Here is a 27312-nt window from a genome sequence, read left to right on the forward strand (position 1 = left end):
TTCTTTTTTTTCTCCCCTATATTACTCAGTCGAACACGTGTAACCTGTGTGTACCGAACTCGCTCAGCCTCCCTCCCCAGCCCTATCCACCGATAGGCCGGCCCCTTCTGTTTCCCGGGGCCCCGCCCCTCCGTCCCTTTCCAACTCCGGCTTTACGGATCTCGCCCTTCCTCCTGCTGCCCCCCCCCCCCCCACCCCACATCTCGCGAGAGGTGAGAGCGCCTGGCCGGACGAGAGGAAAGTAGCTGCTCCTCTGAGGGGGGAAAGAAGGAGCAGGAGACAGATTGTGGGACCGAGCGCGGGCGGGCGGGAGGCGACGGAGCTACCAGCGGGTGAGTCTTGTTAACATTAACTAGTCCATGATCTGATGGGAGTCTCCCCTTCAACTCTGGCCAGTCCCAGCCGCCCAGGCCGGGGTCTCCCCTCCCAGTCTGTGTTGGACGGGGGCGCTGAGGCGGTGGCCGGGCCCTGTCTGAGGAAGAGGGTGGGGCATGGACTAACGTCGACCAATAAGAGAGAAGGAAGCTACGATTGGCGGCGATGAGCACTAATGGGAGGTCGTCTTTACCTTGCGGAGTGCCGCCCCTTCTCTCTCCCTCCTCCCGCCTCCTTCCTTTGGGGGGAAGGCGGGGCCAGAGGCCTGAAGTGTGGGGAGAACTTGGGGTAAGTAGCCCCGGGGGGCACAGGGCGTGGCAAGGAGAGGGGAGTTGAATCCTGAGGGAATGGAAGTCTAGTGGAACCTAATGGAAGGATCTTGGAATGGGGTGGCATGGGAGAAAGGGGAGGGGTACTAAACTGGTTGAAGACCCAGGGCTTCTCAAAGAGTGGGGTTAGGGACTTGGCACTTACAGGGACAGAGGGAATAGCAGGAGGTGGGGGTGAGTAGGTGAAAACAAGGCGTTGGGTTTAGCTGGAAAGATAGGGGTAAATCACTGGAAAGGAGAGTCATGGCATTTCGATTGAAAAGAATATCCGGGACATAATATGAGAGAGAGAGTATGGATTTGGACAAAATTAAGTGAATGAGTTAAGGAACTTAGTAGGGATGGGTTCAGCAACCAAAAGGCATCGCTTTGGGAAGGGTATGGGGGAATTGAGGGGGTTAAGGGACGTGTTTGGAACGGAGACGGCTGACATTTACAAGTCTTTAGCGTAGGGATGGGAAGAAGCCTGGGGTATTGATTTAGTGCTTTTGGTGGATATGGCACCCAGTCTGCTGACTAGCCTTCAAGAATGCTGGGACAGGGGTAGAGACGGAGGGAAAGAGGAACACTTTCATCACTTCCACTCTGATTTCCCTTCTCTCTTTCTCTTCCCACACTTCATTTCTTCCTAAACTCAGGGATGGGGTTTGGGATTAAGCGGTACAAGTTGGAGCCCCATGGGGGGTTATATGTTGCTCTGAATTGCTTGTTATGTTCTCTGACTGGGGTGTTTACTACCCAGGGCACCTCCTACCCAGATTCCCGCGTTGCTGCTTTCCTAACTTTAAAAGTTTGTTTTCTACTTAACAGAGGGTGTTTTAGTATCTCTGAGGGTTGTGTCACAAGCTTAGGTTTGTGGGGATATGCAGAGTTTTCTCGGCGACCTCGCTTGGTTCCTGTGTTTAAAAACTTTGCAGTGGTGTAAGTAATTCTCGCAGAGCCATCTGTCTTTATAGGTATTCTAAGCAGAGAAAAATACACTAAACTGAAGTTTGCTTTGTTAAATGTGTCTTGCCCACTCGTATTCTTGAAGAGTTGTTCAGTGAATGGTTGCAGTTAGTTTTAGTTAGCTTATATATTTTTAAAGGTGTAGATAAAATGGACACATATTTTAGGCAAGTGAGAATTTTTCAGTTTCTTCCTTTGTGTCCAGACTCAGAAGCTAAAGATATGTCATAATGTCTTAGGGCAAGAGTTGGGGAAATCAAACACAATTTGTACTCAAACATGGAGGATGTAAGGTAAGTGGAGACTATTGCGAAATGTAACATGTCTGTAAGAAAAGAAGCTAAAGAAAAGTTTGGCAGCTCTCCTAAGTAGTCTTACCAGTTCTTAATTCTGTGTGGAAAAGGGACAAGCCTTTGCTCTTTGTTTGATAGTTGTGTATTATTTAATAATGAATTGAACTAATACAGCCAATTAAGGAATAACTTCTTTGCTATTGTGTAGATTTGTCTGTTACATTCCTTCTCTTCTCCTTTTAGTTTTGAGAAGCAAAATAATGTCTGAAATACTGGTAAAGCTGTTATATGAAGAGAAACCAGAGTATGTTGCTCTGTATTAACCTTCGGTTTTCAGCAACCATTGAAGCTTTTCCTCCTGGCCAGAAAGTTGCCCCTCCAGCACTTGGAGACCAATTAATTATCGACCCATTAGCATTAATCACTGAATTGGGTTCCAGTATTTCACATTCGGAGCATTGCTGTTGCACATTCAGACATTGTCACAGTTTGCCTGACATCAACACAAAAAAAATATCCAATGGGAGAGCAAAGTCCGTGTTTTATTCTTCCGTCCTAGAATTTGTGATGGCTTTGACTTGGGCACTATTAAATGCAAGGTTTTTTTTCTCATTAGTGTTAACACCTAGCAGAAAGCTACAGAGTGATAACACTGCTCATCTTTAAACTTGTGGATCAAAGGTTACATCCTGTGATAGAGTCAGTGCTGTAATTTTTAAGCATTTTTGTTTACCATGGCTTTTAAATGTCAATGGATACCATCGCTATCTCCTCTTTCCTCTCCCCACTAACAACCCGAAATGAAAATTGTTTTTTCAGCCAGCTCTTAAGCTACTCCTTTGCCTGAAGTAGAGTCCCTGGCTCTGTCTGCACACAGGTGCTCTGAAGTTCTCTAAGTGATTGTTTTGTACATGTCAAGACTGGGTTTTTCCTAGGCTGTGGTGGGAGGGAGCCAGTGTTACAGCAGCCTCCTATCCACGTCTGATAAGGCGGAGCCTTCTCCTTGCAAGGAAGTTTTAGGTGGAGCAAAGAGCATAGCCGTGTAAATGTCTAATAAAAACAACTCTCTTCTTGAGACTTGTTGGCAGGCTGGCATATAATTGTCGCTTATCCCTTGATAAAGGTACTGAAGTTAAGGTGCAGATGTTGTTTCTTTGAGAAAAACAAATGCAGCATTCATTAAAAAAGAAAAGGCATTAATTTCTTTTGTTATTGGTTTCTCTTAGAAGGGTACTCTGATTTTAAGGTTTGTGAAAGCCTTCCATCTCTTTAGAAACATGTCAAAGAAAACAGTTTTTAAGCTTCTCACATTTTATTGTTGCCTTCCCCTAATACGCTTCTTTTGGGATTAAGTATATTCATGAAATCTGCACGTGCGTCATATTTGGAATTCCTGATAGGTGGTCTTTTAACTTCCGAATACTGTAAGGAAGAGTTCCCCACTTCACTGATTCCATTATTGGAGCTCTACTTTTAGAGCATCCTTTACACTGTGATGAAGCCCTTTAGTTCTGCCATCTGAAGCTACAATAAATAAACCTGGTGTCTTGTCAACATGTTAGTTAGCCCATCAAATATTTGACAGTTATGTCCCATTAAAGCTTCTCTTACTGGAGTGAATATCCCCAGTTCTTTCAGTCATTCCTTAAATGACTTTTTTTTTTAACATTTTTATTTTATTTAGTTATTTAGTTATTTATTTTTTTTAAAAAAGATTAGCCCTGAGCTAACTACTGCCAATCCTCCTCTTTTTGCTGAGGAAGACTGGCCCTGAGCTAACATCCATGCCCATCTTCCTTTACTTTATATGTGGGACGCCTACAACAGCATGGCTTTTGCCAAGCGGTGCCATGTCCGTACCCGGGATCCGAACCGGTGAACCCCAGACCACTGAGAAGCGGAATGTGCAAACTTAACCGCTGTGCCACTGGGCCAGCCCCTAAATGACATTTTTGAGGCCTGAGTTTTCAGAGTTTCTTACCTAGATCTGAATATAACATCTCAGATATAATCTATTCAATACAAAGTACAGAGAGAGTATGGCCTCTTTTTTTATTGTTCTCTATACCTCTTTTCTCGCTCTCTCTCTTTTTTTTTTGTTAAGGAAAATTGGCCCTGAACTGACATCCAGGCTACTCTTCCTCTATTTTGTACGTGGGACGCCACCATAGCATGGCTTGACGAGCAGTATGTAGGTCTGCACCCAGGATCTGAACCCTTGAACCCCGGGCCTCCAAAGCAGAGTGCACTGGGCTTAACCACTACGCCATGGGGCCAGCTCCACTATACCTCTGTTCTTTTTTGAGGAAGATTAGCCCTGAACTAACTACTGCCAATCCTCTTTTTGCTGAGGAAGGCTGGCCCCAAGCTAACATCCATGCCCATCTTCCTCTACTTTATATGTGGAACACCTACCACAGCATGGCGTGCCAAACAGTGCCATGTCCACACTGGGATCTGAACCGGCAAACCCCAGGCTGCCAAAGCAGAACATGTGCACTTAACTGCTGCGCCGCCAGGCTGGCCCCCTATACCTCTGTTCTTAAAGCCTAAGATCACATTAATTTGTGTAGTTGATTTTTTTTTTTGAGGAAGATTAGCCCTGAGCTAACATCTGCCACCAATCCTCCTCTTTTTGCTGAGAAAGACTGGCCCTGAGCTAACATCTGTGCCTGTCTTCCTCTACTTTATATGTGGGATGCCTACCACAGCATGGCTTGCCAAGCAGTGCCATGTTCACACCGGGATCCAAACCAGCGCACCCTGGGCTGCCGAAGTGGAACATGCGAAATTTGCTGCGCCACCGGGCTGGCCCTTGTAGTTGATTTTTTAAATGTAATTGATGACTTTACATTTATTATTACATTTGTAATTGTCATCTTATTAGTTTTGGTTTATTGTTTTAGCTTGATAATTTATTTAGCCTCTTGGCCTTTCTCATATCTTTGTATTGATAGATAAACTTGATAAACATGACACCTATGGTTTTGTTGTAGGTCACTGGTAAAAATATATAAGGGTGGAGCAATGCTATATAACATTGGCACACTATCATTAGGTTGATATTAATCCATTAATCAACTTTATGAGTAAAATTCAGTTGTCCAATCCACCTACTGTTTTATAATCTAAGCTATATTTCCTGTGAACTATTAAGAGGTGTCCTGTAGAAATCTAAAGATGTTCTGATGTATCCCTGAAATAGGCTGGTGACCCATCAAAAAAGAAAATGAACTTAGATTTTAGTTACTATTTAGTTATCTTATGCTAGTGTTTATACGTCACTGCATTATTTGCCAGTTGTTTATAAGCCATCTATTTAATAATTCATTTTATAATCTTCCTGGGAAACAATATTTCGTCCGTCTGTAGTTTCTTGATTCTATCTCCCCTGCTCCCTGTTTTTTTAAGTATGATTTTTTTCCCCATTTCCAAGACTTCTGGTCCTGCTTTCCTTCTTTTCTTCTGTCTAATAATTCTAGAACGATTAACTGTTTATTCATAGTTGCATTCATTTTTGTCGTCAGATGAAATTTTGTTTTGGAAACTCTTTTAGGAAGAAACGTCATTCCATAAACATTTTAAGGTACATATTAAAGAATTTAACTATTGCCCATGTAATAGTTGTTTTGTAGCTTCCCCATAATATTGACTTTGGCAATTTAGACCCAACTTTTCATTTTCTGTTTGGAATAAAAACCTACACCACCTGTAAAAAAAAAATATAGACACACACAAACACACACGTACATACATATATAATTGTCATTCATAATTGTAGTTTATTGATGTGGTCTAAGTTTGTCACGCTATGTGCTGTAGGTGAAATGGTGCTGCAAATAAGCTAGAACGTCAGAAGACATCTCTAGGGACTAAAGACCTTATGTTGGCAGCCAACAACTTTCCTGTGTGTTAATTTTAGACCTGATAGTTGAATTTATGTTTGAGCAATTTTAGCTGATAAATGCATTTTTAAAGCACCTTCCTCTTTTGGGGTTTTAATTTTTACTTTCATTTTTAGAAAATTGCAAATCATGAGTGGAAATGTTTGTGCAGAATAAAGTAGCACTATGCTGTTAGGGACAGAATGCATTTTCTTTTGATACCTTATCCATCTGAGATTTTTTAGTTATGAATTCTCCTGGAAAGCAGAAGGATAGACTTGATGACCCTCAAGGTCCTTTCCAGTCCAAACATTCGTGGATAGAAGCTCAGATCAAGGAACTTAGCTATTGAAGGATCAGGAAGAACAGTCGACTGTGCAGAAAATGAAATTGAAATGGTGCTACTGACCGAGTGAGAATGGACAAGCAGAAAGCAGGAAGCATAAATGACAAGAAATAACAGCTCTTTTGAGCTAAAAACAAAACAAAAATCAAAAACAACAAATATTTTGCATTGGGGTCATTTCATGTCTTAAAATATTTTATCAGGACATTTTCGCTTCAGAATTTCCCTGGTGGAGACTTTGTGTTGAAAAAATGCTTCATTTGTTTTTTTCTGTTAAATCATAGTATTTTGTTTCCTTTCCTTCTCGTTTGTCCTTTTGTTTAGAAACTTTTGATCTGAATAATGTACTCACTGCCTGTATACAGTGAAGCAAAGTTCAGTTCAGTTTTGAAAGTAAACATATACTGCCTGGCTTCCTTGGAGAGGAAGGATGCGTGTTACAATTCAGGAAAGGTTTTATGAAAAGACAAATTTGTTACCTAGTTTTTAAAACTTTGTAGGCAGACATCTAGGAAAGATTCCCAACGAAACCACGGGTGAATTACCACAGTAGTCTTCTGAAAGATATAAGAACGCTTATAGGAGAACAAAACTCAGTATAAACCCACATTAACTCTGTTAGCTTTTTCTCATCTTTTGGTAATTTTAATCCTAAATGTTCTCATACATTTGAAACCCGACTCTGCAAGAAGTTTCTTTTTTCTATTCAATACTGCATTTATCCTTAATAAATATCAATTTATGAAAGTCTAACAGGAGCCAAGATTTAGCTCAAAAAGTCACTTTATGAGCTTGTGGCTTGGACCTCCATGGGAAGAGTGTTCTGCCGTAGCCCCACCTTCTCGCAAAACCCAATTTGTTTTCTTTGAGTGGAATTACCTACTAATATTTTCTTATCTGGTAGAATGCTTCTTTCTGACATAATGAACAAAGGAGATTTATATGCTAAATTGGTCAGATTTTATTTAGGGTTTAAAATATGCCATGCAATAGAAAAATTACATTTTTTCACATTAAAAAATAGAGCATAACCATTCTTTTTGAAACGGGAATATGCCTGACTATATTGTAAAAACAGGATGATTTACTGAATATAACATTCAATTGCTGTAAATGATTTGTGTTGGCACCAAGTCTCTTGCCGGTAATGTTTATTTAAGCTTTATCAAACTTGAGTAACACCATGTTGGTTTTATTTAATGTGGTTTTTCCGGTATTTCTGGTACTAACGTGTCTCATGTAGCACCACTTTCTTTAATTTATTTTTTTTTTTAAGTTTTAGTCAAGCAGTAGTTTGCTAATATTTTACACATCTTTGTTTGGGACTGTTGAAAGTCAATCAGTGAGCAGTGGAATACCCCAAATAGATCACTGTGTTGCCAGTATGTGGACAATCTTAGAAAATAGATTTTTTTTCTTGAGAATTTCTAAGAATTTCTCTATGATTTGTCATTGTGGGATATTGTAGTTATTTCCTATCTGGGACCAAACTTATACTGGGGTTTAATATTAAAGTCTTTCAGATTTATTGTTGTTGTTTGCAGCCTGTTTAAGTCCATGAAGATTTTAAAGTTGATCCTTAAAGATCAGTGTTTTGGAATTGATTGCTATTGGTTTATTGTTTTAGGGATCATACTTTATCTGAAAATGAGTAGAAAAAAAACAAAACACAACATTAGATTTTTGACAGCCTACAAGTTTCCAGGAATTTTTCTACTTCTAAAATTCATATTGAAGCCAAACATGGATAGGTGTAATGTTCTCTAGTTATTTCTAACTCTGCTTCCTGCTGTCACTTTAGCAAGTTGTTGCTTCTTTGTTTTTGCTTTATCAACCTTTCTGAGGATAGCTCAAAATAGTTCCTTGAATCCTTCAGAAGCCTAGAGAGACTTAAAAAAAGTTCTAGTCAAGTAGTTGCCTACATGAAGCCGCTTCCTGATAGGTTCTAAGCTTTGGCCATGTGTTGCCTAACTTATGATTCAGCCTAATTCTCATTCCCATCTGTTTTTAGTCATTTGCTACAAAACTATTTGGTCTATTTAATCTGGCTTCTTTCTTTGAAACCTGTCTCTGCATGTCTAAGCCTGAAATCCAGAAATTAATTTTAACCTTCTCCTTGATCAATCCAGGGTCCTCTACTGTTCATGTATTGCTTAAAGGAGTGGATTCAAACTGATTTGATCTCAGTACTCACTCCTTTATATTCTTAAAAACTGTTGAGGACGCCAGAGAGCTTTTGTTTACCTTGATTATATCGATTGATATTTAGCATATTAGAAATTAAAATGGAGAAATTTTTAAAATATTTGTTTATTTTAAAATAACAAATTATCTATAGTTTCAAAAAAATTTAGGGGAAGAACTTCAAAACTTTTAAATAGCTGGCTTAATAGAAAACAGCTGGATTCTCATCTGCTTCTGCATTCCATCTGTTATGATATGTTATTTTGGTTGAAGTATGTGAAGAAAACCTGGGCTCATACAGATACGTAATAGGAAAAGGACAGGTTCTTTTCAGGTGATTGTAGATAGTCTTTCTTCTTTGATGCTACACCAAAATCTGAAAAGTGATATTTTCTTAAAGGTTAGCTATTGTAGAATCTGAAACCAGATCTGTTCATTTTTAATACTCTGGTAACATTAAAATGAATTGGCCTGTCTTGCCCTTTAGATAGATCTTTTGCCCGTGTAGGTTTTGAACACCTGTGGACCCTCTGAAAGGATCTCAGGGATCTATAGGGATCCCTGGAGCCCACTTTGAGAACTGCTGTTTTATAATAGTACCAGACTGGCAAACCACACTGTTTACTATATGGAAGGGAAAGTGAGCTTTCCAACCATGTTAGTGCTTCTCGAAGATGGGTTACTGACTCTGCGTCACAGTTACCCAGGTGTTTTTTAAAGTTTAGATTCTTGGGCCCCAAAACCAAGAGAATCCAGGAGGCCTAGGAATCTGCATTTTTACAAGGTGCCCAGGTGAATACACTAAAGATCGAGAACTATGGAGCTAGCTGAATTAAGTTTATCTTGAGAAAACCTAATTTCTAAAATTTGAAGAGTCAAAAGAAATTAGTACTTGAATAGTCACATTATAAAGGTCCCTAACTAATGATTAATATATACACTCTGGCATTTGTCATAATTGGGATATCTTTATTTTATTTTATTTTATTTTTTTGAGGAAGATTAGCCCTGAGCTAACTACTGCCAATCCTCCTCTTTTTGCTGGGGAAGACTGGCCCTGAGCTAACATCCATGCCCATCTTCCTCTACTTTTTATACGTGGGACACCTACCACAGCATGGCTTTTCGCCAAGTGGTACCATGTCCGCACCCGGGATCCAAACCGGCGAACCCCAGGCCGCCGAGAAGTGGAACTTAACCGCTGCACCACCGGGCTGGCCCCAGGGATATCTTAATTAACCGTGTATTTTAGTTACTAATAGTTATTATAAATACCAAGAGTTGGCAAACTAAGGCCAGATAGTAAATATGTTAGTCTTTGCAGGCATGAGGTCTCTCTTGTAACTACTCAGCTCTGCTATTGTAGCACAAAAGTAGCCATAGACAACTTGCACAGAACAAGTGTGGCTGTGTTGCCATAAAACTTTATTTATAGACACTAAAATTGGAATTTCATGTCATATTCATGTGTTACAAAATATTTTTGTTTTCATTTTTTTCAGCCACTTAAAAATGTAAAAACCGTTGTTAGTTTGTGGGCCACACAAAAATAGGTGGTAGGCTGGATTTGGTCCATGGGCTGAAATTTGCCAATCCTTGATATATACTATAACTGGATTATGAATTTAAAAATCCTTATAATAAAATATACTTAATGTTAAAATTGTGAACATTATTTAATTTTCCTAGACAAAAATAATGCTCCAAGAAATGGTAGTCCCTCAAATTCATATTTCTGGACATTCATTTATATAATAAACATATAAGAAACACCTGTTGTGTGTAAACTTTTGGAAATACACTATTCAGTTAGAAGTGGTTATACAGTGTGCAGGTTGACATACAACTTTCAGGAGTTATAAAAAGATGTGCTGTCCATTTTTATATCTTCTTTGGGGTGTGTGAGAACAGGTAACTAGGATTCAGGCCAACCTCAACCTCTTGACTCATCTTTTGCCTATTTTTTTGTAGCTCTCCACCTCAGTTTTCCAGTCTGATAGATAGCAAAGTGCTTTACAAAAACACCAATATGAAACAATAAGGCTAATTAGTTTAAGGTTATGGTAGTATATGTGCTTTCTATGTAATCCTTTTGGGGCACTTGGTTTACCTACTAAGGAAATAATATGTGCTAAACTCTTGTTATGCTAAAGAATACAATGGAAAATGAACCCAGAATTTATGAACAGAAATTTCAGTTCCTAAATAATCTACCGCCTAGTAAAACTTGAGTCTTCTTAGTTTTCTGGGGTTTAAATAACCTGCTTTGTAGTCTGACAGTTCATATGTTTATTGGAATCTTTTCCTTGACTCAGTTTTCTAGATGTAATGCGCATCACAGCAGACGGAGTATCCTATGGAGAAGGAAATGTTGAGGCTGCTGTGGTGAGAGCTTCAGTGTTTGTACTCTTTGCTTAGCAGCAGCTAAATTATCTTAGAGTCTGAAACTTGGTATCCAAAGTTATGTTCTTTGAAGAGAACTGTTTGTATATAATTTCTTTCTTTTTAATATCATAAGGGAATGGAGCCCATAGAGCTCTGTTTGGGTGCCTGTCTAAACTTTTTAGCTTGTTTATAGCCGAGCTGAAAGGCATTCAGTACCTGCTAAGCTTGGTTTCAGCTCTCTTTATTCGCTTTGTGATGGATGGTTGGGCAATTTCTAAGTGTTTTATATAAGTAATACTCCTTGTTAGGGAGCATTCATGGGATTCTGAAAGTGGGTCCTTGAAGGTAACAAAGGAGGAACTATCTTGAATTGCTTGATTTACTCTGTGTATCGATATGTTTAAGTTTCCACTGTGTCTGTTTCCATATGAAGCTCTTAGTGTATAATTTTAGAAAGTTTTTTTTGGTAGTCCATTTTGAACTTGTCAGTTAGTTCTGTTGCTTTGTAGTAGAGAATGAACGACTTTGTTTGATTTGTGAATATACTGGGTTAGTGCTTTAGAATAGTCTAGCAGATGTGGGCCTTTTTTGAAACTCATAGACGTGTTTTTTTAAGTCATGCAGATCAGCATTCTTTTTTATTATTAGATTACATTATAATTTGTTTGGTTTATTAAAAGCAATCTGTGATCATTGTAGAGACTTGGGAAATACTGAAGGTACAAAGAAGAAAATAAAATCACCTGGAATACCATTATCCAGAGATTACCATTATTAACATTTGATGTTAAATTCCCTCATCTTTTTCTATGCTTATTATTTTGTTTACTTTTTTATGGATTTGGAGTTTTGGTGCATAAGCGATTTTATAACCTTTTCCCCCCCACTTAATGTATAGCATTTTCTCATGTCATTAAATAGCCTTCACAAATGTTATTCTTAATAACTTAAATATAGTCTATTGTAAGGCAGTATCTTAATTTATATTTATCCATTCTTCTTAAACATTTAATTTAATTCCTAGTTTTTTGGTCATAAACATGACTATGATGAACATTTTAATATATAAATGGTCCATGTTTCTGGTTTGAGCCTCAGAATAAAGTCCTGAAAGAAGTATGATTTGTTCAAAGGATATAAAACATTTTAAGATACTTAATATAACTATTGCCAGGTTTCTTTCCAGAAAGACTGTCCAAATATGTACTCCCAAAGTCCTGGATTAAGGTGCCCTTTCTGCTGCATCTTGATTACCATTCTTTCATACTTGAAAATATATCTTAACAGCTCTGGCCTAAGTTTTGTTTTCAAGGGTCAGTTAAGGGTTAACTTGACAAATACTTCCCTCCCCATTTTTTTCTCTAACCAAAAACTGTAGAGCTTTGTCTATGTTACTTGGATGACAAGAAAAGCGTAGGAATTGTTGGGTGTAGTCACGTAAAGTACCTTAGGCACAAAGTACTTGTAAATATGTATTTAAAATATGTCTTAAATATATGTAGCTTTAAATACATAAATACATGCATTGCAATTGTTTTGTGGACCCAACAGTTTTGTGTACAAACTTGAAGATAAGTGTAAAATTTCAGCAAAATATACTTGAATATTGACTTCAGATTAAATCAGTAAATATTTATTGAACATCAACTATTATGAGAGGAAAGACTTTAGCTTATATCTCTATGTTCTACCCCATCCCCCTTTTGGTCACAGAGAATACAACCATTTTCTTTTTATTCATGAAACAAAAGTCATCCACTCCTAGTCAGTAACACATCACTATTTAATTTCTTTCATAGCAATTATCTGCTATTACTCTAAAATTATTTTGTTTTTTACTTGCTTAGTGCTTGTCTCTTCCTTTTAGACCTTAAGTAGGCACTGTGAGGGCAAAAACCTTGTCTGTCTCATTCACTGTTGAATTTTGGGGCCTAGAGCATACAGTAGTAGGCACTGAATAAGGACTTCAGTGAATTAATGAATTTTAAAACCGACTAAATTTACTTTTTGATCCAAAAAGAAACTTGTGGTTATTAGTTTCAGGCTTCCTCCTTGTCAAATCTCTTACCAAAACTGTTAACCCCTCTTTTTTGTGCTCTTGTCTATACTCTGGAATTGCTAGCAAAATAATTTGATAAATAACCATAAAGAATAGGAGAAATAATAAGGGATCTAATATGTACACCGATCAACCTCTGATTAACTGAACTTGTAAATTAAGCTATCGTTCTTAGCACTTGCCTGGCATCTTTCATGCCAGGTGACAAAGATTCTTTGCCAGGCTGAACTTTAGTCAGGCTCCTGAACCTTCTTTTAGGCCCATTTGTGTACTTGTAAAAATCCACTTTTAGCAAGAACCCTGCTAAGTCAATTTAGCAAGAAGCCCCCACCCTGGATATCTGATCGCCCTCATATCTAATCAGGTTCTTCATCGTCCACCCCCCTACCCCCCAGGTGATGTCTGATCACTCGCTTGACCTGTCTTCAGCAAGAATCTTGTTAGGTCGGTTTAGCCAGAATCCCCCGTACCCCTGACGTTTCCTTTTGGTAATTTTCCATCCACCAACCCCCACCCTGGTCCTTGGCTGTAAATTCCCACTTGTCCATCCTGTATTTGAAATTGAGTCCAGTTCTATATTGAGATCTCTTTTCCCCTCTTGCGATAGTCCTGAATAAAATGTGCTGGGTTTTTTTTTACCACTTTACTGTTCAGCGCTGGTTTTTCTTTGACACAGATGAGTGAAAGATTCTTTTTTTTCCAAAGGACTATCATCTTTTTATGTCCACTTTACCTGGCACTTAGGAGTTCCTTAGTAAAGTTTTTTGAATGGATTAATGACAGCTAGTCTGAACCCCTTCAAGATTTTCATGAATCTTTGATACTTATGGTGTGTATGTCCTTCTCATTTTTTGTATCTAGTAATATCTGCTTTTTGTTATTAGAAACGTAAGAACAGGCCCTTGAGTGTGTTTGTACATGGCTTTTATTCTTTACTTAAAGGTAGGCCATCTTATTAACATCAGTTGGTTACTGAAGAAATAATCACATTACAACAAAGTCCAGAGAACTGATTTTGTAGACCTCAGTGACAGACTCCATCCTCATTCTACTAAAAAAAAAAAAAAAGATAGATATACATATATAGAGAAAGAATATATACATATAGAGAAAGAATTAGTTTTCTTATTTTTACGTTAACCATTTTAGGCTATGCTTCTGGCTCTGGCAAAACTATTTAACATAGATTTTATGAAATTATCCTAGTTATTAAAAATCATTCTCTAATCCTTGGATTTTCTTCACTTCTCTCCCAGCATTCAAATCACTTTCTCTCTTTTGGGTAAATACTAATTTTTATCATTTATGCATTCTGGTGACTGACTACGTGAGCCTTTTCCTCAGCAGATGTGGTCTCTAGGACAGCCTTTTTATGCATCTTTGCTTTCCTGTTCTAAGATCTCTGTTGAAAGCACCTCGCTTCCCCTTGGAAACGTCTCTGAATGAGTGTATCCCTTGCCTGTCGTTTATTGCTTAGTTCTGTAAAATGCTTGAGTTTCATCCTGAAGAATAGACCCAGTAGCAGATGACAGACTTGAGTGCCATGCCCAGACACGTGATCTACTTGGCAAGCAGTACAGTTACAAATGGGTTGTGAGTTAAATTCTAGCGAATGGCAGCATCGTTATTCAAGATTTCACCTTTTGTCTCAGTCTGTTTATACTACAGAAATATGTTGCTTTTTGTATTTGAGACAGCATCAGTTTGACCTTTCTTATAGTTAGATTTGTTTTAAGTATCAAATAGAAATAAGCAATGACATTCTTTATATGTAGCAATTGATGCAGCAGACTGGGAATGAAAGAGAAATTAAAAAGATATTAGCGGGAAATTTTTTTTAAATAGACAGAGGGAGATCATTATTGTTGTTAAATATTTAATTTTTTAAAAAGACAAATCACTTTAAAGTGAAAAAGCAAGAATGGTGGAAATGAAAAGGGGCAGGTGACTGAGGGAATGATTTAAGAAGAATTGTGGGGATTTAAGAAGGAGGGCCTTCTTCCTCCCGTTGTGATCCCCCTTTAGTGAAAATGCAAGACAAAAGCCAGCAAAGTGGGAAGGAAGCAGGAAAGCCGAGTTAATAACTGTCAGATTTGAATATTTAAGAGCCATGAAAAGGCTTACTTCTGTTATATTTTAATGCTTTTCTCCCCAATTTGTTTTTGCCTTTTTTTTTTTTTTTTTGGCTTTTAGAAAGTTGTGATTTTTCGTCTCTTTTCTAGTAAGGATGCAATTAAAGAAAATTTGGAATCCATATATTGTGAAGTGAGTGTGCAAAAACCAAGTTAAATTTTGAATTTTGTGGTTTGAGGGAAACCATTTCAGAATCTATTTAATTACTTCCTATGCCATTGCTGCCCCACTCCTCAGCCAGGACCCTTTTCCTCTAAATAGGTAGCAAACTCAGGAAACTTAGCCTCAAATAACAGAGCCAAGGTAAAAGTAAGGAATCCTGCTTGGTCCTTATGTTATGTCTGCTCTAGCCCTTGTAGTTTACTTCCTTGTTGAAAATATGTTAGAGGACCTGGTTGAAATAAAATTCTGATTTCATGATTATATTAGGAAAGCAAGTCCTGGGACTAGGAAGTGAAATTATCTCTAGCACAGCAGTTGTTCAGGATTTTTCCAGAGATGAATTGCTTTCCAGAAATGTTCTGAGTTTTCAGCCATAATGGCCTTGGTCTTTGCATTTGTTGATTTTTATTTACTTGTATTCATTTTTTGCACTATGTCGTAGTTCCAGAAAGTGCTTAAAAATCGTCATGTATTTAAAACAAAGGAACAAACCAGAAAACCCCCTTGTCCTGGGGCTGTGTGAAGAAGAATAAAGCTCTCATTTTCTCAGTACCCAGTCATCAGCTTGAGCTAGCCTCTCCTAGGAACAGAATTTATTGAAGCAATTTATCCTGGCTAAATGTGATATAAATCTGTGTACACCTATGTACATACAGGCTCTCTTCCATTACAGTGATGCTGCAGCGTCGATTTCCTTCATAGACCCTGTTCCTATCACACTAAAAGATGACTAAGAAGCCCTTTCTATTTTATGGGGCACCCTACAATTTTAAACACTGATTAGTTGTGGAATTACTGATCAGACTACCAGAAATACTGGTTTCCAATCCCAGAGTGAGTCTTAAGAGAGTAGGAGAGATGTTACCTAGCTACCCTCTGAGTTTTACGCATGGTTTTCTGGTTTCCAGATTCAGTCTAGCACTTTAACATTTTACTTTAATGCAGGCCTGACTGAGGTTAACCTGACATTTTGGTTTATCTCCAAGACAAAAATTTGAAATTTGGTTACAGTTCTGAAGTCATTTCTAGGTGTATTCAAATTGTTGTTCTTCCTCTTTCGTCTTCCCTGTTCGTATTCTTTCACACACTTTTCTGTCTTGTAGAAGGATGTTGGAAAACGTCTTTTAGGAGCTTATTCTATAAAGACTATTTTTGTGTTCTCCCACCTTTTTCTCTTCCACTCTTTCAAGATACTGTTTATCTTTTAGGAATATTTTTACTATGATTTGCATTTCTAATCCTTATCCATCTCGACCTCTATTTTTATTCCTGGTTGGGATATGAGAAATTTCCCCAACGCATTCAGACTGGAATTGCTGCTGTTTCACAAAGAATTTCGATCAACATTTCAAGAGTTTAGCTTCAATAATTAAAAACAAAAACAGTATAAACCCTGTGAAATTCTTCAGAGAAACAGAGGATGGATGGTGATGCCTTTTAGTGCCATTTCTTTTCTCCCCTGCAGCAGCACACATCTGCTGGCTGCAACGGAGGAGCCCAGGAACTCTGGCCGAGAGCAGCACAAACAGCCGGAACATATTCACCCAGTAAACCCCCAAAGAGTTGACATTTGTTTTATTGCTGCTTTTAAAAACCTGGCCATAAATAGAATCAGAGGGGGAAGGGCACCGATATTTCTCCATTTGCCACAGATGATTGGTGGGGGAAGAAGGAGGCTCCCAGTGGGGAAAGAAGGTTTTTATTTTTATTTTTTTATTAATGAAAATCATTTCCCGTGTAGCCCAATAGGATGGGTGCTTTGTTTTCTTTGGCAATAATCTGGGATAAACGGCCCTTGCCAACAGTCTCGTAGTTTATACACCAGGGAGCCAGATTATGGCCCTGTAAAATGGAGCACCCCTCCTATAATCCCTTAATTAATTAAATGACAAATTTTGGTCTTCTCTAGTTCAGAAATATGGCTTCCGCATCGAGCGTTCAGTGGATTTATTGACATAGGGAACTGCGCTGGTTGTAATTCAGCAGTCTGGAGCAGTGTGTTATATACTGTAGCAGAAAGGGGGAAAATCTAGCAAAAGCTTTGAAATTCCTTGACTATTTAGGTCTAAATTTTTCTAATTAAAAGTTTCAATTGAGGCACAGTAGATCATATGCCACCTGTCTAATGGGTCTCTCCAAAGTAGCCTGTGTTTACAGCTTTGATAGACAGCATTCTTGGAACACCTGTTTCTAGGCTTGAATTTTTGAAGCACTTTTTTTTTTTAACTCCAGCGTATTTAACATAACTTTTCCCCCTACCTCCCCCTCCTCAGCTCCGCTCTACTATATGAAATATGGGAGACGACAGACCGTTTGTGTGCAATGCCCCGGGCTGTGGACAGGTACGTTTACAATATACTTTATTGTGAATGTCTCGTTGTGAATCAAAGTGGCTGTTTTATCACTAAGGCAAAGAGTTTAAAGCCGGTATTTTACGTGATCACTGGAGGTAATCAGATCAGAGGATTTGCAGTGTGTAAATCCAAGTTATGAGGAAGTGTAGGCACTCTACCATAATGAAATCTGCCTTGCTCTCTTTCATATTGTTATTCTACTGGTGTTTGTTTCCCAACACACAGTGTTGGGCAATATGTGTTGCTCTCTCCTCCTTTCTAAAGCTATCCATCTAAATACAAAGCAAGTTTAGAAATATTTTCTCCTCATCCTTCATGGATATAAAAGTCTGCTTAACGTATTTGGATAGGCAACTGAGAATGCACCCATTCATTGTGAGCCCCAATTTGCCAGAGTCTATTTGGATTTTTAAAATAAGAAAAAAAATGTTTCTTTTGACCACTGATCCAGAAAATCATTGTTAGCAGCTAAGGCACATATCTATCCAGGGAAGACAAAGCTAACATAGAGGCTAAGATCTCACAGCAATATAGAAACTACACGATTTCTCAGCCATTTTCCCTGTCTGATGCCACGAAATGCCTTGTTCTTTGTGTCAGCTGCCCTGTTATTGTTTGCACTCGTGTGCATTATGTCAGATATTTTTCATCATATACTTTTTTAATACAGTAATTTTGTTGAAACTGCCTTTTTTTTTTTTTTTTCATTTTGTACCTTCTTAACTCTTCTTCCTAGACCCTCCCCTACTGCCATGTTCCACAAAGGATGAAGAAAAGGAATACAAAGAAAGTTTTACCTGCCTTCATGAATTGATTTTATGGAACCTGAAGGGCTGAATTTCTGTTCAGTTAGGAATATGTCATGTGACTGTCCAGTGACACTTACTGGTGGCATGTGAGATTGCAGACTAGTTCTATTAAACATTGTGAATACTTAGACCAGAAGAAGAGAAAGTTAAGTTCCAGAGATTCCTAAGGATTGGAATTTGAGAGGTGGATCAGATTTAGGTGGTGACAAGGAACGGGCAGAAGAACGATTCCAAATTCCAGTAAATACTGAAAATTTCAGAAAAGACTAAAAAAGCCATTGTATTTTGAAGTATTCAGCCTCTTAGGGTGTTTTTTCCTTCCTGGTCAAAGTTTTCAACTTTGTTGTTGACTGTGTGTTTTCCCCATGTGGTTTATATATATTTTTTTTTACAGTAGAAGCCACTTGGGAAAATAGGGTAAATTTGTTCTTGTTAGACAGCTTTATTGGAGTATGTATCTGAACCTGATCCCTCTGCATTTTTGTGTTTGAATTTGTTGATAATAGTATTTACTGTGACTCCCACAGTTGATAACCTGATACCCTTTACACTTACATCCCTTACTTTAGAAATCTGCATTTTTGGTGAAAAGATTTGTTCTTCTCATACTTAACATTTATTTTTTTTCACTTAGGGTTTGAGCTGCTCAGTGCCACTCTTACATGTTTTATGCTTAAAAACACCCGGACAAGGACTTAAATAAAAATGGTTGATAAAAATAAAGAAATACACAGGAAAAGTGTCTCCTAAGCTCGCTAAGGAAGAAAGATATAAATAGGGTTTCTTCAGGCTGTCTCATCAGAAAAGAGTAGTTTTCACTGAAATTTGTGAGATCCCAGAAGGGTTTTGTGTTTGTTTGTTTGTTTTTGTTTTGCATTTTTGGGGGCTAGAGGTGGGAAAATAGTGGAGACTTTTTACTTTAGTTCCTTCTTGTATTGTTGGGTTCTGTTATCAGAAGCCTTTTCCTTCTCCTCCCTTCCATTTCTGAATTATTTGTTGGTGTTTTGCTTATTAGGACTCATTATAACCTCTGGCCTAGGTCCTGAGGACTTTTTTCCCCTTAGTGAGTGTGGAACTCAAGGAAATTGTTACCTTCTTCTGGATTCAAGTTACTTGTTTCATAGAAAAAGGATAGAAAGCTTCAACTTAAGCCTTTGAAGGTAGCATGATTCATCCCTTTACCTCCTTTGCATGTCAAAACTTTATGGTCAGGTGAGATTGTAGTTCTTTAGTTATATTTAGTCTCTTTCCAAGTTTCTCCCAGTATCTAGTAACAAATAACTGGAGTGGGATCTCTGTAAGATTTACTGTGATTGCTTTATGTTATATGAAATAGTGAACATCTGGCAGAAAAGGTAAATTTGGTAAAGTGAACTACCCTTGGCCTGTCATCCAACTTCCTTATATCCTTTGAAAATGGTTGCATTCTGGAGCCGCCTTGAGACCATCAAGCTATTTATAATCCACTGTCATTGGTTCAAATTTTTATTCCAGAAATGATAGAATAATAAAAAGGTTATGTAAGGTTGCAGGAGGGGTAATAAGGACCATGATAATTTTTGCAAGGCATGGTTTAGAACTTACTGCCGTAGAGAAAGACTCAAAAATCATTGGCATCTACTGTTTAGAGGAAGAAAGAATGAAAGTAAGTTACAATTCAGGAGACTGATCCTTAAAAAAACCAATCAACAAACAAAAACTATAGGGATCTTGCATTGTTTCATTATCTGTTCCCTGCCCAGACTTGATGCTATGTACCCCTAAATTCAGACATCATCTTACGCCTTAATAGTAAGGGAAGGTGAAAGGAAAATTCACCTAAAATAGACTAGTGGATTTTGCTCGCCACCATATAATCAAAACCAGCGGGTTTCAATAGATACGTAAACATGTTTTGGTTGCTAGGTCTTTAATGGCTGTTATTTTTGGATTCTGTTCATGATCCACTTCCCAACAGTAAGTCTGATGTGACACAGCTGAGTTCTAAATATGCTGCATGTACTTTTTAAAAAAAGATGGCTGCTGAAGGTTGTGTGCGCTGCATTCTTATCTGAAAAGACAGGTGATAGGGGATTTTGAGTCCTCTCATCCCTCTCCTCTTGTTGAGACTGTTTCTCTTGAGGCCTCATCTCCCTCTGAAGAGGACCTGGGGGAAAGCAGTGTTCCTGCTAATACCTCTCTAGAATGTGGCTGCAGGAGTGGTTAACAGAGCTGCCTCTAGAGAATGAGTTAGTGTTGTTAAGGCAACAGTGCCCCTGATACCTTGTAGCAAAGGGCTGGTTGAGTTGTATGGGTTTGAAATGTTTATAAGATAGCATCTATTTAAAAACATTGTGACTATAAAATGGCTTTGCCTCTGTTATTAAGATAATAGAAGTATAGTTTGATGCTGAATCTAGGAGGTCTTGTAAGTTTTTAATGCTTTTGGGGGCACTTTTACTTGAAGGGGGTTTATCAAGTTGTTCTGTTGTATGTAGAAGCAGGAAAAGTTACTGTCTCTCAGTAATCTTGAATTTGAGCTATTTCCTGTGGATGCGGTTAGATAACTTACCTTTTGGATGCTTTCTGTCCATTTTTTATTATCTGAAGTCAGCAAATTCCGTATCCCTATACTTGGTCCCAGGCACATGACGCTAGTTTACCGTACAAGTGATGTAGCTTTAAGTAGTCTTCTGGTTTCCATACTCAAGTGTTTGAGCAGAAGCTGATCGTATAAACTTATTGTTTAGAATGTCCGTTTCCTTAAGAACAGAAACACACTTCCTCTGAGGAGATAATACTAGTGGACAGTTAGTGTCATCCCATTGTTAGCCATTGAGAAAGGTTTCTGTCTAATCACTGTCTATCAACTCTGTCCTTTTAAGGAAAATCCTTTGATTGTTTCTCCGTCCACTGTGACCCTGAGGGGCTGTTACTGTTTTTTCCCCCTGAGGATATCTACTACCAGATCTCTTCTTCTCCCAGAGGACATTTAGGTACAGGTTCAGGTTCTGTTCACATCTTTCTGAGACATGAGACGTGTAACTGGTATGCAGACCTCCGGGGCCTGCTTTCCCTTTTGAAGGCCAAGACCAGCCGTAGAGCCCTAGTTGTGGTGGGATTGAGGGCAGCTTCTTGTACCTTCTTATCTTGTCATATAATAGGAATAATGTTTATGGTGCTGTAGTCCTGCCTTCACTTGGCATGTAACCAACCTCCAGTGCTGTTTATTGCTTCGTACCCTCTGCCTCCATGAACATTATCCCTTAAATCTCTATTGCTTGGTAATATATGAGGCAACAAATAGCTTCCATGATTGGTTAAATGCTGGCATGCTACAAAGGTATATGTTTTATTGCCTGTATAACACAAATCTATAGAGATTAGTCCTGTTATCCCAGCCCTCCATTAAATGGGTCATACTGGTACTATGGACTCTGGATTTTTAATTCTATCCCTTTGGCAAGTTTCCCTATTACCTGGCATTAGCACAAAAGAAAAGCAAGGAAGAATGGGTTGGTGCTGATTACTCATTCGTTATGTTAGGGGAGTATCTTGAATTGGAGAATAACAAGGAAAGAAATGGCCCTGGTAGGTAAATACCATTTGTGGTGGTATGTGCTATCTTCACGTGCGTCAACATGTAAATGAGATGAGGGCAATTTCAGGTAAACAAATAAGCCTTTCTTCCTCACCCCCTGCCAAGAGTTTAGAAAAATTCAAATTTTTACTTAATAATTCATATTTCATTCAATAATTCATTCAGTTCCCATCTGGTAAGAGTACCTGCATGCTGTCAGGCAGCTGAAAATACACTGCATTATACACAATTAGGCCAAATGCTAACCTTGTTTTTTATAATAATATGTTGATTTTGCAGTAACTTTCAGTGCATTCTGAGTATGCTGTAGTTTTATTAACCTTGTCATGGAAGTACACCACTGTTAGGCATCGTGTAGACAAAATTGGGACTGGGATAAAAAAACGTAGAGGTGTTAAGAGCAAGGAATTAAACCAAGTTTTTTTAACGTCAGAGCTGGCTCTCTTGACACTTGCCCTTAGAAACATGTGGTTGGTTATTTTGGTTTTTCATGGTATATTTATTATTAGTTACTAAGAGCATGCTAGCTAAAAGCATCCTTGCTCTAGTCTGCCAAAAAAAAAAAAAAAGCTGTATGAACATAATTAGAGCTATACCCAAGAAATTAAGGTGAAATTTTTCAGTTATTTACCCTTGTTTTCCTTGGATATGACTTACTATTTGGAATGGGAATGCAGAAATTGTTCTTAGAGCGTTCTTGGTAGAAAAAAACAAAAAATCTTGTATCTTTGTATTTCAGTTCTTCCTAAGTCAAGAAAAGGGTCTCTTTCCTAGTCCCTTCTTTTACAAACTGCCAAATTTATAAAGTGCCTTCTGGATCTGAGAGCCTATCGTTCATTAATCCCTCTTTTGCCACCCCTGCAAAACCACATATAGCTTAATTGTTAATTTACAAGATATTGTCATCATTACATAGACTTCTTCCTCCTTTTATCAAATACTCTTTCAGCAAATGCGGCAGACTGGAGAACAGCCACTGTGCTTTCTCTCTGGTTAGCACGTTTCTTTAATGGAGATTGACTTGCTCAGCAGTCGCATTTTGTCTGAAGCCCTTGTCAGGGCCTACTCTGTATGTGGATTCATAACGCATCTGTGTGTACATCTACAGTGCTGTGTAAATAATAATAAGTAATCACCAGATGGCCTGTAACTGCTCCTGTGGACCCTCTGGGTCTCTTGAAGCTGTTAGTAAAGTCTTCTGGCGTTTTGCTGGGGAAAACTTGTCATAGATTTATTTCTAAAAAAATTCAAACTCACAACTGGGTGTTTAGGACTAGATATTGCTGTCTGTGTTGTAAATATTTAACAGGCTTTGTACAATGACAAGTAAAAGCGCCATTACTAACCACACACGGTGGCTGTGGAGCTCTTCTTCCCTCCCGGCCATTTAGAAAGGAGAGGAAATGCCGATAAATTGTGCGTTATGAACAAAGTGCAAGAGATGATCTCTGGAAGCTCTTTCACAGGAGAAGAAAGAACTTCAACACTGTGCTCAAAGGATGTAACTGGGCAAACTTAAGCTTTTTAACCATATGCTAGTGACTTAAATAAAACACAATGCTCCTTTTAAATTAGACTTTATAATACAAGAAAAGCCCCTTCACCTGGAGTTGATCAGAGCCAGGTTTTGATCTTAATTGTCTTTATAACCAAATGATAAACCCTTTGAAAGAGTTGTAGTTGCAAGTGTTGGTAAACATTTAGCTAAATTTCACTTAGTTAATTTTTAGACTTTTGGTTATGTCTAAAAATTTAGAACATATGTTGTTTGCCAATATTATTCATAAAGCAAAACATTTTTATTGTTATCTTCTTTTCATTCATTTTTGTGGAAAGGGTGATATATTTTTGGGGGGAAGCAATCTTATTGCGGTTTTCTACTTAGAATTTTCTGTGCTGTATTTGCTCTTACTATATTGCTATTGCCATTACTATGAAGGTGTATTTTGCTTCAATACTTACTCCACGGTATTTGCTCAGTACAGCAATGCATGTTTTTAAAAATCAAAATAGAACTGATTACCTCTAAATTTTAGTGTTTTCTAGTCTTTGCTTTGTTTATCGTAAGATAGCAAAAAAGGTTTTAAACAGAATTTGCGTATATTAACTCTCAAGCCTGGTTTTCTTTTGTCTGTTGAGGGTTGAATCATTTAACCACAGAGGGACTGTCCTATAAATTATGGCACATAGCTGTTACTTTCCAGTTAGGATGTCTAGAAAGCTTTTCTCTTTCTAAATCTCATCTTGAAGAAATGACATACAAATTGTGAGGGAGAAATGCTGCTATTAATAGTTTATTGTAGATGGATTTTGCTTTTTAAATTTTCTCTCAGAAAATAGCAGGTTAAGGATAGAATTTCATGAAGGAAAGCATCATGGAGAAAAGATGGAAGCTTTGGGGTTTATCTCTTTGTGATAGTGCCTTTGTGTTTTTACTTTGAAGTTTCTTTGTGCAGTGAAATACACTACCTAAGATTGTGCTTTCCTAAGAATCTGGACTATTTGCAATTGTCGTGTGAAAGTACAGAGAGAATGGGAACGAATTTTGTGAAATTAGCCCATTCCCAGTCTGGCACACCATGTGCCCTGTGTGGCTGCCGATTCTGCCAGCAGATTGGAGAACTGAACCAACTTCTGCTCTGCAGACTAAAATTGCCAGCCTTCATTCCAGCTTTTAAATCTTGTTCACATCAGTGATGTCAGATTTTGAGCAAACATAGTTTTATCTTTAGATTCCAGGTGGAATTTGCAATTCCCTCAGTTGAAGGGAAAGAGTTCTTTTTTGCCTTTGAAAAACTTGAGTAGCTCTGCAGGGAAAGTGAACAGAATAAATCTGCAGCCTTGCTGTGTCCTCTGAGTCATCAGAGAAAGCTGAGTGCTCTGTTCGGCATTCAGCAGATTGGCTGTCAGAATTGCAGCTCTGCTAATCAAAGACATAGTCTCTCAAAGAGGCATTTATGTTATTCCAGAGAGAATCATCCTGTGGCGAAGGGAACACCTCTTTTCTCCTCCCAAGGGTCAGATCTTCTTTTGATACTGGGCAATTATCCCTTAATTTTCCTGAAAAATACCTCAATTTACCATAAAGATTGACACCAGCACAGGTTGCAGACTTGGTTACAATAACAAGCTGTGATTTCTTAGCCACAGGGAGAGGCATCAGGGTGACACTTATAAGTATGCCACAGGCTTAATTGTGGTAATTTTTCTGCTGAGTATCTCAGCCCCCCTCATAAGCTTGGCTTCTCTTCTCTTTCTCTAAGGGAGATAACATTCGCTTTAGTTTTTTGCACACCAGTCATTATAAAAATGCTGTGTGACTTGTCTTTCTCTCCTTCCCTCACTTCCTTAAGCCTCTTTCCTTGTCTTTAGTTACTGTCCTCTCCAGTTTGAGATCAAGCCCTATAGTCTAATTTTTTACTTTTGCCTTCCTCTTTTACGGCTTACCTTGGCTCTTTTTAACCGTTGCACCTTGTGGGGATTATTAACCAGTGTTTCCTCTAAATAAAAAGAAAAATTAAGACTTTATTTTTTAGGTCAGTTTTACATTTACAGAAAAATTGGTTGCAAAGTACAGAGAGTTCCCGTATACATACTTCATTCCAGCCCCCACCCTCCCATATTGTATTAATGTGGTATGTTTGTTGAAACTGATGAGCCAACATTGATACATTATTATTATTTTTTATTTTTCTATTTTTTGCTGAGAAGATTTGCCCTGAGCTAACATCTGTGCCAGTCTTCCTCTATTTTTTAGTATGTGGGCCACCAGCACAGCATGGCCGCTAACAGAGCATTGTAGGTCTGTGTCCAGGAACTGAACCTGGGCTGCCAAAGTGGAGTGTGCTAAACTTAACCACTAAGCCACCTGGACTGGCCCTTGATACGTCATTGTTAACTAAAGTCCATAGTTTACATTATGGTTCACTCTTTGTGTTGTACGTTCTCTGAGTTTTGTCAAATGTATAATAACATGTATCCACTATTAAAGTATCATATAGAATAGTTTCACTGCCCTTAAAATCCCCTGTGTTCCACCTATTCATCCCTCCCTCGCCCACCCCCAACCCTGGTAACTATGGATCTTTTTACAGTCTCCATAATGTTGCCTTTTCCAGAATGTCATATAGTTAGAATCATGCAGCCCTCTAATTTTTTTAAGTTGTGAGCAGATAGCCACGCAATTGGGAATAGCTGGAGAAAAGGAGAGTGCGGTCACAGCTCCAAGGTCCCTCTAAAAGTCTAAGAATCTATCCAGGGAGATTTAGGTGGCCTTCCTTTCTTCTCTTCTGGGAGTCTCTCTGATGTTAAAAGATTTGGCTTGCCTAGTGACATTTTTACTGGTTCTGCGTGTTGGGAGCAAGGACAGGATGAACACTGAATGGCCTATATCTGGGGAGTCAAGGTATCAGGGCTGGGCAAAACAAGAGAAGTAGAGCCTGTGATCCCTTTTCCTTTGTTGAGGTTGAGGACAATAAAATCTCTTCTCCCTCTCTCCCATGGGCAGCCTTTCATGTGGTTGAAAAAAATCTGCAATTTAAAGGTAAACAGGAAAACTTCCCTATGCAAAAATAAAACCCTGTACTTCTATATTAATTAAAGATTCATGTAAATTAGAAAAGTATGGGAACTATCATTCACACTTCAGTATAATTTAGTTTAACCGCAGATGTAATATTGGCTACATGAAGGAATGGAAGTTTTTATTTGGGGTAAGGGGATACTAGATGAGGACTGGCTTAGGTGAGGAATGGCGCCTGAGCACAGGAGACATGGCGACTTATGAAGCTGTCAAAGATAAACAGATTTACTTCTCAGTTTTGTTTTGGGCTATCTCAACTTCCTTCTACTAGAAGCTAGTTGAGAAGTATAAATCTTAAGAAGGGCCCCAATAAACACTAGAAGCAACTTAATACTCTTTCGACAGAAGGAGAGAGACCTTTTCCTGCTCTGGAAAATTTAGATTGATAAAATATAGGGGATGGAGAGTGATCTGATTTCTCTAGTTCTAGGATTCAGGTTTCCTCTCTACTTAGAATTCTAACTTCCTGGTATTGGGTAGGATCTCTTCATAGAGATATTGACTTTACCTTGTAGATTTGGCTACGTGTGAGAATCTTCTAGTCTTGGCCTCAACACTAATTTAATTTCCCTACTTGTTGAACCAAACTAACTTTGTGGTAAAATGAACATTAGCCCAGGGAATGCTCCATGGCATGATGTGCAGGATTAATAGCAGTTAGTGCCTAACAACAGCTCACGTGTGCATACATACATATACAACTTAGAGGAAATGTTGTATTTATATAATGTGCAGGACAATTATATGGGGGGAAAGGAGGAGAACAAAATACAAAGGAAATTGTTTAACTTTATCAATGTAATAGTAATAATAACAATAACAACAATAGCAACAATAGCAAAAGCTAACCAAGCTCTTATCATATATTGTGCAAAAATACTTTACAGGT

General features: G+C 38.3%; 1 protein-coding gene across 5 annotated transcripts in view; it reads left to right on the forward strand.

The window, feature by feature from the left end:
• Positions 1 to 214: 214 nt before the first annotated feature.
• LOC124236436 (cyclic AMP-dependent transcription factor ATF-7) overlaps positions 215 to 27312 on the forward strand; it is an 81936-nt gene continuing 54838 nt past the window's right edge. The window contains exons 1-2 of one of the 5 annotated variants that reach the window (XM_046655451.1): positions 215 to 332; positions 17372 to 17440. In XM_046655451.1, coding sequence (XP_046511407.1) covers positions 17393 to 17440 — 48 coding nt within the window. In that variant the 5' untranslated portion in view covers positions 215 to 332; positions 17372 to 17392. Of the gene's footprint in view, positions 333 to 467; positions 664 to 17371; positions 17441 to 27312 lie in introns of those variants that run through there. The other 4 variants (XM_046655458.1, XM_046655471.1, XM_046655464.1 and 1 more) reach the window with 4 other exon arrangements.

The sequence above is a fragment of the Equus quagga genome, chromosome 1 (genome assembly GCF_021613505.1).
Source record: "Equus quagga isolate Etosha38 chromosome 1, UCLA_HA_Equagga_1.0, whole genome shotgun sequence".
Taxonomy (NCBI): Eukaryota; Metazoa; Chordata; class Mammalia; order Perissodactyla; family Equidae; genus Equus; species Equus quagga.